The sequence below is a fragment of the Hetaerina americana genome, unplaced genomic scaffold, assembly GCF_022747635.1.
Source record: "Hetaerina americana unplaced genomic scaffold, ioHetAmer1.1.p SCAF_2, whole genome shotgun sequence".
Lineage (NCBI taxonomy): Eukaryota > Metazoa > Arthropoda > Insecta > Odonata > Calopterygidae > Hetaerina > Hetaerina americana.
The window spans coordinates 109,192,052-109,205,198 of NW_027286763.1; the positions used below are offsets into that span (position 1 = coordinate 109,192,052).

The 13,147-nt window shown below is 38.4% G+C and overlaps 1 protein-coding gene and 1 non-coding gene across 3 annotated transcripts in view; both read right to left on the reverse strand.

Annotated features, from left to right (window-relative positions):
• Positions 1-4,233: 4,233 nt before the first annotated feature.
• Positions 4,234-4,305, reverse strand: TRNAT-CGU (transfer RNA threonine (anticodon CGU)). Its single transcript has one exon. It is a non-coding gene; the product is annotated as a tRNA-Thr (tRNA).
• A 6,804-nt stretch (positions 4,306-11,109) lies between these two features.
• The window catches only part of LOC139688381 (tumor protein D52), a 30,871-nt gene continuing 28,833 nt past the window's right edge, over positions 11,110-13,147 (reverse strand). For both annotated transcript variants that reach the window (XM_071585929.1, XM_071585928.1), the window contains one exon: positions 11,110-12,960. In XM_071585929.1, coding sequence (XP_071442030.1) covers positions 12,787-12,960 — 174 coding nt within the window. In that variant the 3' untranslated portion in view covers positions 11,110-12,786. The remainder of the gene's footprint in view (positions 12,961-13,147) is intronic.

The following is a 13,147-nucleotide window of genomic DNA, read 5'->3' on the forward strand; positions in this document are numbered from 1 at the left end:
TCAGGAGCCGAGAAAATCTTACATTTTAGTATTTTTAGATGACGCTCGAAGCTCTTTAGATATTTTAGTACCCTTCGAGCCACCGCTATGGAGTTGGGCAGGGGTTGAATACACACAAGACTAATTTTTACCCGAGCATGACCCTACCGTGGTCAGACGATTTTATTCTCATCCCTAATCGTTCGTGGAAAAAATGACATATTATATCTATGTATTCTACACTTAAAATATCTGATTTTATTGACATGATCTCTCTCCTACCGTCGTCCGATGAGGGTAATAATAATGCATTTTCAACATCACTGCTTAAGAGACGCTCATACAATTTATGTGGTATCTGTAATTTATCCTTCGATCTATGAGTGATCCCCAGCCTAGCTCCTCTAATATTTTGGCTACGCTACTAAGTGTAACATAACAACGTTTTACAAATCTAGCTCCTCTACGCTGCACGCGATCCGATTCGGCAATTAACCCAACTTCGTGAGGATCCCATAATATACTTGCAGCATATTCTAAAAGAGACCTGAGCAACGACGGATAATATTTATCTTTGACCTTTTCATCACATTTACCCAGTACTCTCCTAATGAATCCTAGTTTGTTATTAGCTTGTCCACATCATATGGTGAACACATATGGTGCAACACATGGCGGGAAGCTCTCTTTGACGCCTTCGATCCGGTTTCACCTCTCAGTGGCGGAGAATGCGTATGGTTCAGAGAATGGTTATGGAGGAGGTTCACAAATGAGCAAAGATGGTTTAATTTGAGACTTTTTATTGCAACTTATCAAGTGCAACTTAATCGTGGAATACGACATGACCACCGCCAATGGGTACCTATTAGCGATTGGCTTCTGCCTGGCATGAGTGCCCTTTGGTGTACATGAGAGTATTCGTTGAGGAAATTACAGGAGAAACTAAAATAACAGCCATACGTACGCAATTCAATCGATCCGCAATAAACCGCCAATAGCAGCACGGACGTGACTATAAGCGCCTTCCGCTGCATGTTTTCCGCTTATCCTAATCCTCTTCCGTCAAACCTCAATTTCTTCAGCCAACTGAACCTTGCTTTTGCTGTGACTTTTATTTATACAATCCCCTGTAGTAACCTAAACCGAAAATTCATTCTTTCTCCTCCCGTCCTCGTTTAGGAGTCAACAAAAAGAGCATGGATAATGGTCGCAGTACCTCTGGAAGAAATGTCTCGTGTTCCCATCCCAGATTTTTGACTTTATCGCACTATTTTCCTCATCCCAAATCACAGCTTTATCTTTCTGTCGTTAGGCAGTCGCATCGTTACTCGTAGCAACCTATTTAACCGTCATTATTGGATTTCTGGTCCTTATGATGGAGACTTCACCCTCCCGTCGACGATTTCGGCGTGATCACCGTCTTTCAAAGGAACTCCAGTATTGCTTTTGTTTATATCGTAACTTTTGAGAGGAAATTAAAAAATACGCCACGTGGACATTCTACAATAATTCCCGTTGACTTCAATCCTAAATTGTTTAGTAGATGTACTTTTTAACTTTTTTTACGAGTCATTCGAGCAAAAACGATGGCTGAATGGATGGTTACCGTCTAATCAAAGAATATATTGTCGGTTTATATTTTTATTTAATCATTTAGTAGCCGACGAGCCACCGCTAAGGTGTGTGGCAGGGGGAGGGGATTACACACTATACTATTCGTTGACCCCAAACACCTTTCCTTACCAGCGCGATCGGACAAACGTTATTTTATTCTGATTCCTTATCGTTAGTGGAAAAAATGACATCTTAAATCCATCTGTTCTATGCACCTCACAGAAAATATATGACTACCGTTGGGGTAGTGTGATTTTTTATTAAGGTGCCCTTGTGACTTCAGTAAAATATAAATAATAATCGAATTTGGCCAAAATAATTTTATAAATCACGCATCCGCCGCGAGGAGTTGGGAATAGAATTCTTTGGGCTGATTGTTTTTAAGCTAAGTATGCGTTCGGCTTGTAAAAAAAAGTAAATATTCGTGTTTTAATTTTAAACTGTCGACTCATAACTGATTTAACTGATTGAAAATCGCGATGGTTGAAATGTATCCATTGAAATTTTTGTGTCGATGAGACACGAATACGATCTACGCAAACTGAAAGTCCTAAAAAGAAAACTCTGAGGCTTATTAATTCGTTTATCGCCAAATTATACCGCGTTGAGAAACGACGAAAATTTTTATTCTGTAAAATTAATGTGACCACAAAATTATTGCAAAATTTTGCATCTCTTCGTTGCATATATATTTAGGTGACAGTATTCTAGAGAACACACGAAGGAAATCGCTTTCTTCTATATCGATATACTATGTATCACAGCGGAGATATGGTCGTGGACGGAGAATAATATATATGGCCAGGGAAAAGGAGAAGACTGAGACAGCTTGTTGTACGCCAAAACTGTTTATGTCAGGACATTCCTGTCACTTACATGCTTACGTCTCTGTCATATATTCAACAGATACAGACGAGATGTAGAGGAAGCTCGTTATTATGAGAAAAACAAATTTGCACTTTTCCACAGATTTATTTGTGACGTACAACGCGTTTCAGTTCATCGAACCATCTTCAGATAAAAGCCCTTGTTCTTGTTTTTCTCATAGCCAAATTTGTTTTTCTCATTATGTCTCTGTCACTTCCTCACTCTCGTCACGTGGCATGAAAAACTAGTTACTTTCTCGAGTGTGCCCATTTCCTTGCTACTTACTCTCTATTTCCGACTTTCACCCAAGTTCCTTTGGTACTGTGAATACATTTCGTTTTACGCCATCGATTGTTCTGTTTGTTTGCTCTTGCTTATAATATTAATTAAAGTTTTCGTGGTCGTCCTATTTTCAGGGTTAAAAAAATACGTTATTTGCAAAGCATAGAGGGTCAAATATTCAATTCTATGTACAAGTATCTTAGGTATATCTCAGTTCTTAAGGTACTCTGTATAGGATTTCTTTTATTACAAAACGGAATTAGATTGGCCTTTGGCCTCATTGGGCTAACGTACTGGCTTCCCATCCAGAGGGCCCGGGTTCGAAGCTCGGAGGCTGAAGATATTTTTCAGTGGTGTCCCGATCCCTTCTTCTTGAGGTACTTTGTGGAGGTACTTCGAGTGAGTACGCCGACATATGGGACATTAGTCCGCACATCCCTCGGCGCCTTTGTCGACGCCGTCTTTCTCCCCACCCTTCATCCTAAACTGTCCATCCCTAATGGCGCAAATGACCTTAGCTCTCGGTCGCTTCCCCACTACACTACTACTACGAGTTGCCGATACCAACTAGGGGACGACTTCTCCGGGAAGTTCTGTGATTCTCGTGATTATTTCTTGTTTCAATGTCACGATCACAGTCTGGGCTGCGTCACGATCACAGTAGAGCTCCGTTTACAGCGTGAACCTCAGGCAGGCATGGCGTCATCAAAGGTCGCCACCGTCTGGAGACAGGGACAAAATCCAAGATCTCCTAGCCTGATTTCTGTAGGATCTGGAGGCATGTGGGGTAAATCTTAAGTATAGTATAGTTTATATAAGGAAGTTAAGATGTTTATCCAGTTAGATAAATGAATAAGGAACAGAGAGAACCATAGGATCGGAGCTCCGGGCATCGACAAAGTTGACTTGGCCCGTCCGCAGTCCGAAGTGAGTGATGGAAGTTAACATTCAAGACGTGGTTCATCTATGTCATTCGCCTTTTTTAACTGGTGTAAAAATACCGTACGCGCAAAAAATGAGTTTCCATTCTACACATTCTATTGGTGGCAGAAGAGATGGAGAGCGAGGCTCGCTATTTTTTTAAGAGAAGCTATTGATCTAGTTTCATTATTCGTTGACAGACAAAATATTACTACATCAATGGTTTAAGAGATCCTCAAAAAAGCATTACCACAAACTTCAGAATCATTAAAAATTTTAGTTGACTATCTTGCAGAAATACCACAACGTTTTCCACAATGACCTGCATCAGAATTAATCCGTTGTCAATAGAACTTATTCAAATGGAGGGATTAATGTAGGTTTAGTAGGGACAACAATTATTTGCTCGAATTTATAGAAAGCAAAAGAAACACATTCACTGAGCAGAATCAAACACATATCACAATAATATCCGCAATCATAACTTTCCTAGCTAACCTTCTCCATCATCATTGATTAAATTTATGGTTACTTATTTTGGTCGTAAGATTATTTCCTCTTCAAAAAAATTGCCTCCTGTGAGGATTGAACTCACGACCCCTGGTTTACGAGACCAGTGCTCTACCACTGAGCTAAAGAGGCTCGCTTGCTAAGATTGAAGATGTGTACAAGTTTGCAGCATAATGGCAGTGACGCGGGAATGACTGATCATGGGGGCAGGTCCCCAGGTCAATCTTTGCAGACCAAACAGGTGCCCATGTCACCGGTGTTTCTTTCCTACCTTCCCAGAGTCGAATATTGGTTATCGGGTCTCTCTTCTAGACGATGCGATCTGGACTATAAATCACGGGCCCAGCATTTAGGGAACAATGTGTCACAGGATAGAAATACGTCACAAGTGTGCATTGCGTGCGGGTCAACGTTGCTCTTCGTCGTAGAGCCAGCCGTTGGGTCGTGCGTCGAGAGGTCTTCGTGCGGAGTTCCAAGGGACTAGCGATATCACTTAGTTATCAAAGTAAGCGATAAAACTGGAAAGGACTGGCATAGGCCTACAAGGGAAATGTCGGAAATGGGGGCGCGTGCTCCAATATATTACCAGAGGCAAGAGCATCAACAATCCATCACCATTATTGTGCAACGTCACAAATACAAGGAGTATTAAAACGCACCACTTGTTTAAACACTCCATGAATTATGATTGTTAATATGACATTAATTTCTGTATTAAAATACCTAAGTATTACAATGGAAGGAGAAACTTCAGTCATTTACGCAATCGTAAAAAAACCATGAAATAATATTTGATAAAGTAATACATATCAACCATTAATAATACAGCCATTTTTCAACAATAATAGCAACTTCCAGGATAACAAATCCATTATTCTTTTTATTCAAAATGTTGGAAATATGCAACGAATCTTTTTCTTTGGGAAAAATATAGTTATAGTTCATGCCTCCAATATTTTGATTATGGCGGATAGACAAGCACGGACTGCTTCGCTACAGAGTAAATGATTTCCAATTCATAAATATCCACTGCCATTAAAACAAATAAATGGATTGAATGAGGATAGAAACTATTTTAAAAAGTGAAAAAATATTATGAAAAAATAAAAGGTTAGGGACGAAATAATGAAAAGAAACGAATTTTTGTAACATGCTATCGATGTAAGCATGGATGTAAGAACAACCGAAAATAAGTCCAAAAACGTTTTCTTTAGATTAATAAATAAAACTAATCACGCAAAAAATTTCACATCGCAAGGTATTCAATAGTTTTAATGCCTCACACCGTAAAAGAGATGTACGGATACCGGTATACGCAATAATTACAGCACCGGAGGGTGACGATCACGCACTTTTTGTTTGTACGGTATTATCTCGTGAACTGCGACCAAGATTTCGTTGAAAATGCTATGAAATATGACTTCAACGATTCTTCATTTGATGCATGTGCAAATATTTATAGGGAGTACGAGACCCTTGATTTGCCCTGCAATTGGAGCGGTTTCGCACACAGTTATTTGAAAAGTATTACTTCATAAACAGCTCCACCATCTCCTGTTACCTGAGCAGGCAAAATTAAGTGCGCATGCGTCTACATCTTCTAATTAGCAAAGAGGAGCAATACTTCACTTCTGAACGGAACCACGAGACTTCGAATGTGCGCAACAAAAGAATTTTGGTACCACTGGAGACGGTTCCGCGTAGTAATGTTTATAAGATGTGCTCTCGAAAATTCTCGAAGGACTTCGACAAAACCAATGATAGTGGCGGAAAACAATCTGGACTTAAGTTTTCGTCTAGTCAGTGTTTTGTTTACGCTTTTTCGTTTGGTTAAAATGGCCATTTATTTTAGTCCTCGCGAAAGCGCACAGAAGGCGGACGACGGAGAGGTAGATGGATTTCAAATATTTCTCACGGACTTAATTTATTAAGTGACAATTCAATTACGGTTTGTGGTTAACATCAGTTTTTAAGGTGCTCTCCTGAGGGCGCGGGTTCAAATCCCGGCGGAGTTGAATATTTTTCAGAGGTATCTCGCTCCTTACTTGAGGTGCTTTGTGGAGGGCACTTTGAGTGAGTACGCCGTCCGTTGGATGGGACGTTAAACTGCGGACCCCTTGGCACCTTTCGTAAAGAGTAGGCTAATGCCGACGCCGGGTTTCTCTCCACCCTTCATCCTTTCCTATCCATCCCCTCTGGTGCAAATGACCTTAGCTGTCGGTCGCCTCCCCTGAAAACTACTACTACTTAAGGCGCTCTCCCTCACCTCTTCGAGCTGACAGATAAGTGGTTAAGAGGTTTTGTACTCGTAGTTGGGGCGGTGGAGAGCGACTTTAGTTGAAAATAATCAATAAAACATATTACGATAAGTTAAATACTTTTAGTTTAAGTGTCGCCCCAACGTTGTATAGCATAAAGGTCATTTGATAAAGCCGCTGTGTCCTCAGTATCACGGATATTACGGTAAACCACTGCATCGTCGGCAACTAAACGTATCTTCATAGTGACTACGAAGTCAATATCGTTAACGTAAAGTAGGAATAAAAGAGGTCCGATGACAATTCCTTGGGCAACACCTGAAGTAACTTCTGCTGCATTTTAGCCTACTCCATCTATCACTACTCTTTGTACCCGGCCATCCAAAAAATCTTTAATCCAACCCCGGATAGTTTTATCTTTGCCACATGCTTCCAGCTTCGCGAGTAGTCCACTACGAGGTACTTGGCCGAAGGCTTTATAAAATATTAGACTAATAACCATAAATTAAGGATCGGGATGCCACTGAAACATCCTGTTACCATCAGGATACGAACCCATGTCCTGAAACTGGGGCTAAAGCCTTAATGAAGTTAATGCTTTTTTTCATATTTTTCTGACAGTGGGAGTTTTTTTTACGCTTGTATGAATATTAAGGAGCCATAGATGTACACTGAGGCCAGGTGTTATTGAACTTTATTGAACATTATGTCTATTGAACTGAGGGTAAACTTTACCCTTCGGTTATGACCAAAACTCAGTATTATGACTGCTAGTTAAGTTCAAAATCGACCGTTAAAATTGTCAAGAAAACTGACGTTCCACGGTTATAATGATTGAATTCACTAAAGAGCAATCTTATTTGCCATAACATCAGATTTTTCTATAATCTCCGAGTTTTTGTTCACATTAACCAGCGATTGGGTTCAACGAGACATTATAAAACTGGGCCTTAATCGTATTTTTCGGCGAACAGGTTAGTTGGAAAGTAATAATGTGTAACAGATTTACCGTATCGTAGCAATGCAATCATATATAACGAAATCATCATATTTTAGCGATTTAATCATGTTGTACATTAAGTTTTCAATAACCGGTGTCGACATATTACATTTTAATGAAGGACTCTTGAATTCCAAGAAAATACGGGAAACGCCGCGACAATAACTTTTATCGGAGTCATCCGCTATATGTGCATTACAATGCAATAATTTCAGAGCGTAAAAATCACTAACCTTGACAGAGGATTCGGACTCGAATCCTTCGATGTCCGGCCGAGTGCTTTAGCCAGTGAAGCTCTCCTTTCTTACAATTTTGGGGGCTTTAAATACCGTCCATACAATGTCACAGGCATTCGTAGTCATGCGCCGCAGCCCACGAGGTTAAAGCAAACTTTTACCACTATGGGTGTTTTACCTTTCACAAATTCCAAAAAACTGCGGAAGATGCCGCGACAGTAACTTTTAACGGAGTCATCCGCTACCCACATATGTGCATTGTGCCTGTGTTATTGTATACATTTTAATTTCAGAAATACCGGAACCATTCGGTTAGATTTACGCTTGTTTGTGGTGAGTGTAAACAATTGTTATCCAAACAATCCCGTAGATACCGGTGCGCAGGGCAGTTTTCCTCGGCACTACCGTACTAATAAAATTGGTATTTAAAGCAATTTAATAGCTACCGCCTCACACGCAAACAAATTAAATAAATGGGTTAGGACATCAATTTTTTCTTACCATCAGAATTTTTTACACTCAAAAATATTAAGGTGATTTTGGCGCCATCTTAATAAATCTATGCAATCTTATTTTCCGCCGAATTGATTCGTTAGAATATAGTATAGATTTCATCATAATTTGAATCGTAAGTTTTCACTATCCGGTCACGACGTAACACATTATAACTATCAAATTTATTCGAAAAATCCGTCGTATATCATCTGCAGAAAGTGCATAGTTCTGCAATTCCAAAGAATATTAGCCAAGAGCAGCCAGCATAATATAAACACAACAAAGGCTATGTGGTTGTTGAGAAAGGGAAGAGCTAAATTAAATACGTAAAAATAGTAGTTCAGAAACTAGAGCAGGATGAAATCTTTACCTTCCTCTCAAGTATTTTGGACCAAAATGGTCAAAGTAGTAGGGACATAGTAAAAGACTACATTAGGCCAAGAGGCTTTCACAAGGAGGATGGAATTGATGACCAGAAAAAAAATTGTTAAAACTTGTAGGATTTTGTATGGCTTTTGGAATGTGGGTGTCAAGCAGGATGGAGAAGGTGAAACGGACCGAAAGAAAAACAAATGAGGAAGTGCTGGGTAGGGTGAAAGGGGACTGTTGGGAGAAATCCAAAGAAGGCAGGAAAAATATGGATGAAGGGCATATTTATTTGCAGTGGGATGTTGTAGACTGTGATGGGAGAACATTGGGAGTAGTACGAGGCACGTTGGACGGAATGAAAGAAGGAAATATGTATTCGAAATTGAAGAAGGGTTTATTGCAATATCGGATGTTAGGAGAGGCAAGTAAATGTACCGCTGTAGAGCCTATGTCCAACCATAAGCCACATTAAACAGTAGAATACCAATAATAATGTCATCACATGACTAACTGAAAGGCTATTGTCTTCCCCATAGTGCCACATCTTTCTTGTTCAATAATGTTTTCAGTATATTCAAAATGTGACAATATTATTTTTGAATATGCATTATAAAAATTCTAATAGTGCTGTTCTTTCGATTAGAATACAAAAAGCCACAACTGGAAAAGAAAATCAAACTTAAATGCCACAGAAGAAGGTTTATTTAAAAAAAAGTTTGTTGTCTCAGGCGTAACTTTGTGGAATTTGCATAACATATTGAAATGTAATGAAATAATTGACTTTGTAATTCCACACACTTTGTGTGTAGAATTACAAAGTCAATTATTTCATTACATTTCAAATTTATTTTAAAAGATTGGGAAAGAAAGTTCTCCAAAAACAAGAAATTACTACTGTGATATAATATGTGATCATTAGAGTATCTTTTCCGCGAGTACTTCGCTATCACAAAGTGAGGCATTAAGTGTTAAAAGTGGCAAGTATTTGAGAAATGGAACTTTGAGCAATTGTCCACGCATGGTAAAAATAAGTTCCATAAAATTTCGTGAATTTTGAAATCAATAATTAGTCCTTGTACGCACGAGTATCCTTCTTTTAAATTTATTTGGCAGTCTCCTCTATAATTTCCTTGTTTGGTAATTTTCTCAGGTATTCTGCATGAATTTGCAAATACATTATTCTATTCTTTTTTTATTTAGTAGTTATTTTAGTAATCTTTCAATACATTGTCTTGGATATGTGCCCTTTAGTATTTCACATTTAGGGACCACTGAGTTTTGTTCCGAAAATTTGTTTTTATGGTGTCTAGCTGTTTGATATTGTATCTAATAATCATTGGTTTAAAAGATGTTGATAATACTTTGAATTCTGTTTTTTTTTATATTTCTAAACATTCTTACACGATGGCTCTTTGCCAAATGGCAGAGTGAAAAGCACAAATTTGCAATATCATGCGTTGTTAATTCCTAAGAGCATGTGATGATAGAGAAAGTGATGTAAATTTTAAGTAATTCCCTTCAATTGATTGAATTGGCTTTTGGGAGGGAGGCTTTTGAGATGTGGGTGTGAAGAAGGAATGAAAAGAAAACAAACGAGGAAGTGCTAGGCATGGTGAGGATGAGAGAAGGGATTTTTGAGAGAAATCCCGAGGCAGAAAAGATGGATACACTGTGATTTGATTGGCGATGGGATACTGAAGACTGTGATGGAGGGGAGGATGTTTGGAAGGGGAAGGAAAAGGATGATGGATGGAATGAAGGGAGGTAGAAAGGGGAATTGAAGAAAAGTTTAAGTTTAGTGTGCGGTCTCATTAGATCAAGCTAATAAATGATCAGACTAGATCGATCCAAAACTAACTTAGGTTCCCATCATCTGGTAGTGATAGGAAACATTCGATCATTGATCAAGAGAATAGCAGGTGTAATAGTACCTGAATTTCTTAGGGATGGAAATTGACATGGGCAGGTAGAAAAGATGATTGAAGTGTGACGTACCGTGTGGCACTGGTAAATGTGCAACATTGCTAGGTCCTGACTCAAATTTCTGGACGCTATCCATTTGTTTGTAGCTCCTTGGCCATTTTGAGGCATTGTCGCTTTTTTCAGCCACAGAGGTTAAGAAATGATTTCACTTCCGTAGGAGTCATATCTGTCTCCTTCAGTATTTCCGAATTTTGCTCCCGTTTCAATGGTTATTAACACTTCAAGTGCGATAGACTGACACACACACACATGCGCATCAAGGGTGCAATATTTACCAGAGTCAGATAATGCACACATGAATTTCTAATACCCTGCGATGATATTTTTTGGCTGGCCCATGCTCCGAGGAATGCCATCACTACCCTTGCCTTCATCACCAGTACTGTATGAGCATTCACACTGTGCAAGTCATTTGACCCCTCCTTCACTTAAATATTTCAAGACTCGTTAGATAATTTTAAAAAAATATGCATCCGCCTGACTGAAAGGGCTATTACAATGTTTAAAATTAAACTGGCTGCGTGCAATATAGCACATGTGAATACAGCATATCATGTGCCTTGACGAGAATTAAATGAAAAGAATCATCCACTGCTCAAGTGAAATAATTTTTATTTATGTCAAACAAACATGAATATGTACTATGAGTTACATTACAAAAAATATCATCATTCATAAATATTTAAATACCATGCATACAGCAATTTTGTGTCAGACAAGAGTAGAAAACCGCAAGCTCACCTCTTGGAACAAAAAAAAAAACCGATTACAATTAATCCCATGACTTGATTAATTTATGCACCTGGTGAGAGTCCCAAAAATAGCAGAAAGTTTTCTGTCCAACTTCAATTGAATCAGCTAATAAAATTTAATTGCATCACAAACTTAAAAGATAACTCCAGAATTCAGAAAGTAAACAATAACCACAAGTGCTTTAGCAGCCAAGTCTCAAAGACACCAAGCATTCTAATGTCCTTCTGTATCCCTGGGAGGTCCAAAAGAGACGGTGATCTTTTCATCAGAATGCACTTCCATAAAATTCTCAAAGTGCCAGAATTTCCTTCAAATGCCAAACACTAACAACTCTAATAACTTGTCCGCTGGACTTTTCTCAGGTTCTTAGAACACCAAGGAAAATAATTTGCAATTTTCACATGCAAAACAATTATGAATACTTTCACATGATAATAAACCATCCTTGGACCATCTCTGAGTAGTTTTTTTATATACCAAGGTATACATATAAGTTTATCACTACTAATATTTTACTAACATATTCCAGAATACATATTAAATGACATTACAATTTAAATTGCACAAAAATAGTATCGGATAGTATGGAGAAATATATCGCTGAGTTAATGTGTATTTTGAAGCAGTACCAAGAATTTCAATACAGTGCATTGCAACACCAATAGTGATATTATTATTAATAATATTGTTAAAAGCAAGGCCTTAAAAGGTACGAGACACCTTTTCTTTCATTGGATTACATGCTCCATGAGGTTGCGTAAAAATGCTTCTTGATCTGTTTGGCCAAACAGACTCTCCAGTTTCAGCTTTGACAGTTTTTATTCAAGACTCCATTTATAAGTGTGTGTTAACAAAAATGAGAAGAAAAATGCACAGAGTGAACACTCCACCTCGACGTTTAGAAAAGGAGCAATTACAGAAAAAGCATGATTTGCATCTACATCCTCTACTCTCACACTTAAAAGCAGCTAATGCGAGGCTATGTAATTACATAAACAAATTGGAACTACTTGGAGGGACTTTAGTAGTAACATCACATTTTTTTTACCACAAAGGATCCATGACAAGAGGAACATTGACATATTCAACAGTGATTATCCTGCCTCAAGCAAATTACTGTCACTTTAATCCCATGAGCAAATCTTATTCTTTTGCTTTTCCTGGGCACTCTTTCAAAAATCCAACAGTAACAAATTCCACGCAGTTTTCAAGGTCTTTGTGTCAAATTAAAAATATCATTTCCACATCCAACAAAAACGATGGAAATTAATGAAGGAGGCTGAACACAATTAAGCAAAAAAAAAAAAAAAAGACTTTTACAGTGGAAACTACGATCTCCTTTGCTTGCACCAATTCACTAAATTTACAGAGACAGAAAAACCTGCAAATTTTAAGTTTAACTTTTACGCATGGCATAAGAGGAAAAAAACATATTAGACTGCAGAAGACGGTGCCCAAGGTCACCCTTTGTTATTTTGCTTCAATCCTCTGTCATTGACCAAAAGAATCTCCATGGCACTTATGGCATGGGCCTTACAACAATGGATCCATCTTCATTTCCTTCGGGTATTGTGGGTGTGGTTGCCGAGGGTGGTGACAGGGCCCCAATGGATCCAGATCTCCTCACATCAGTCTCGCGTAGGGCTTCATCAAAGCTCTGAGTTGAGTTGGAGCGAGATGTCCCCATCTTAGTCTGAAATTCAAATTACAGAAAGGGTTAGTTTCAGTTCTCCGGAATGAAATTCAACAAGAAATGAGTTCAACTCCAATTTCACACAGATCCGCACTTCATACAGAGAATAATCACATCGGGTACAATGAATTTTCAAATGGAATGCGTATAATATTCTCATGTTTCTTTCAATGAAAACTAGCATTTC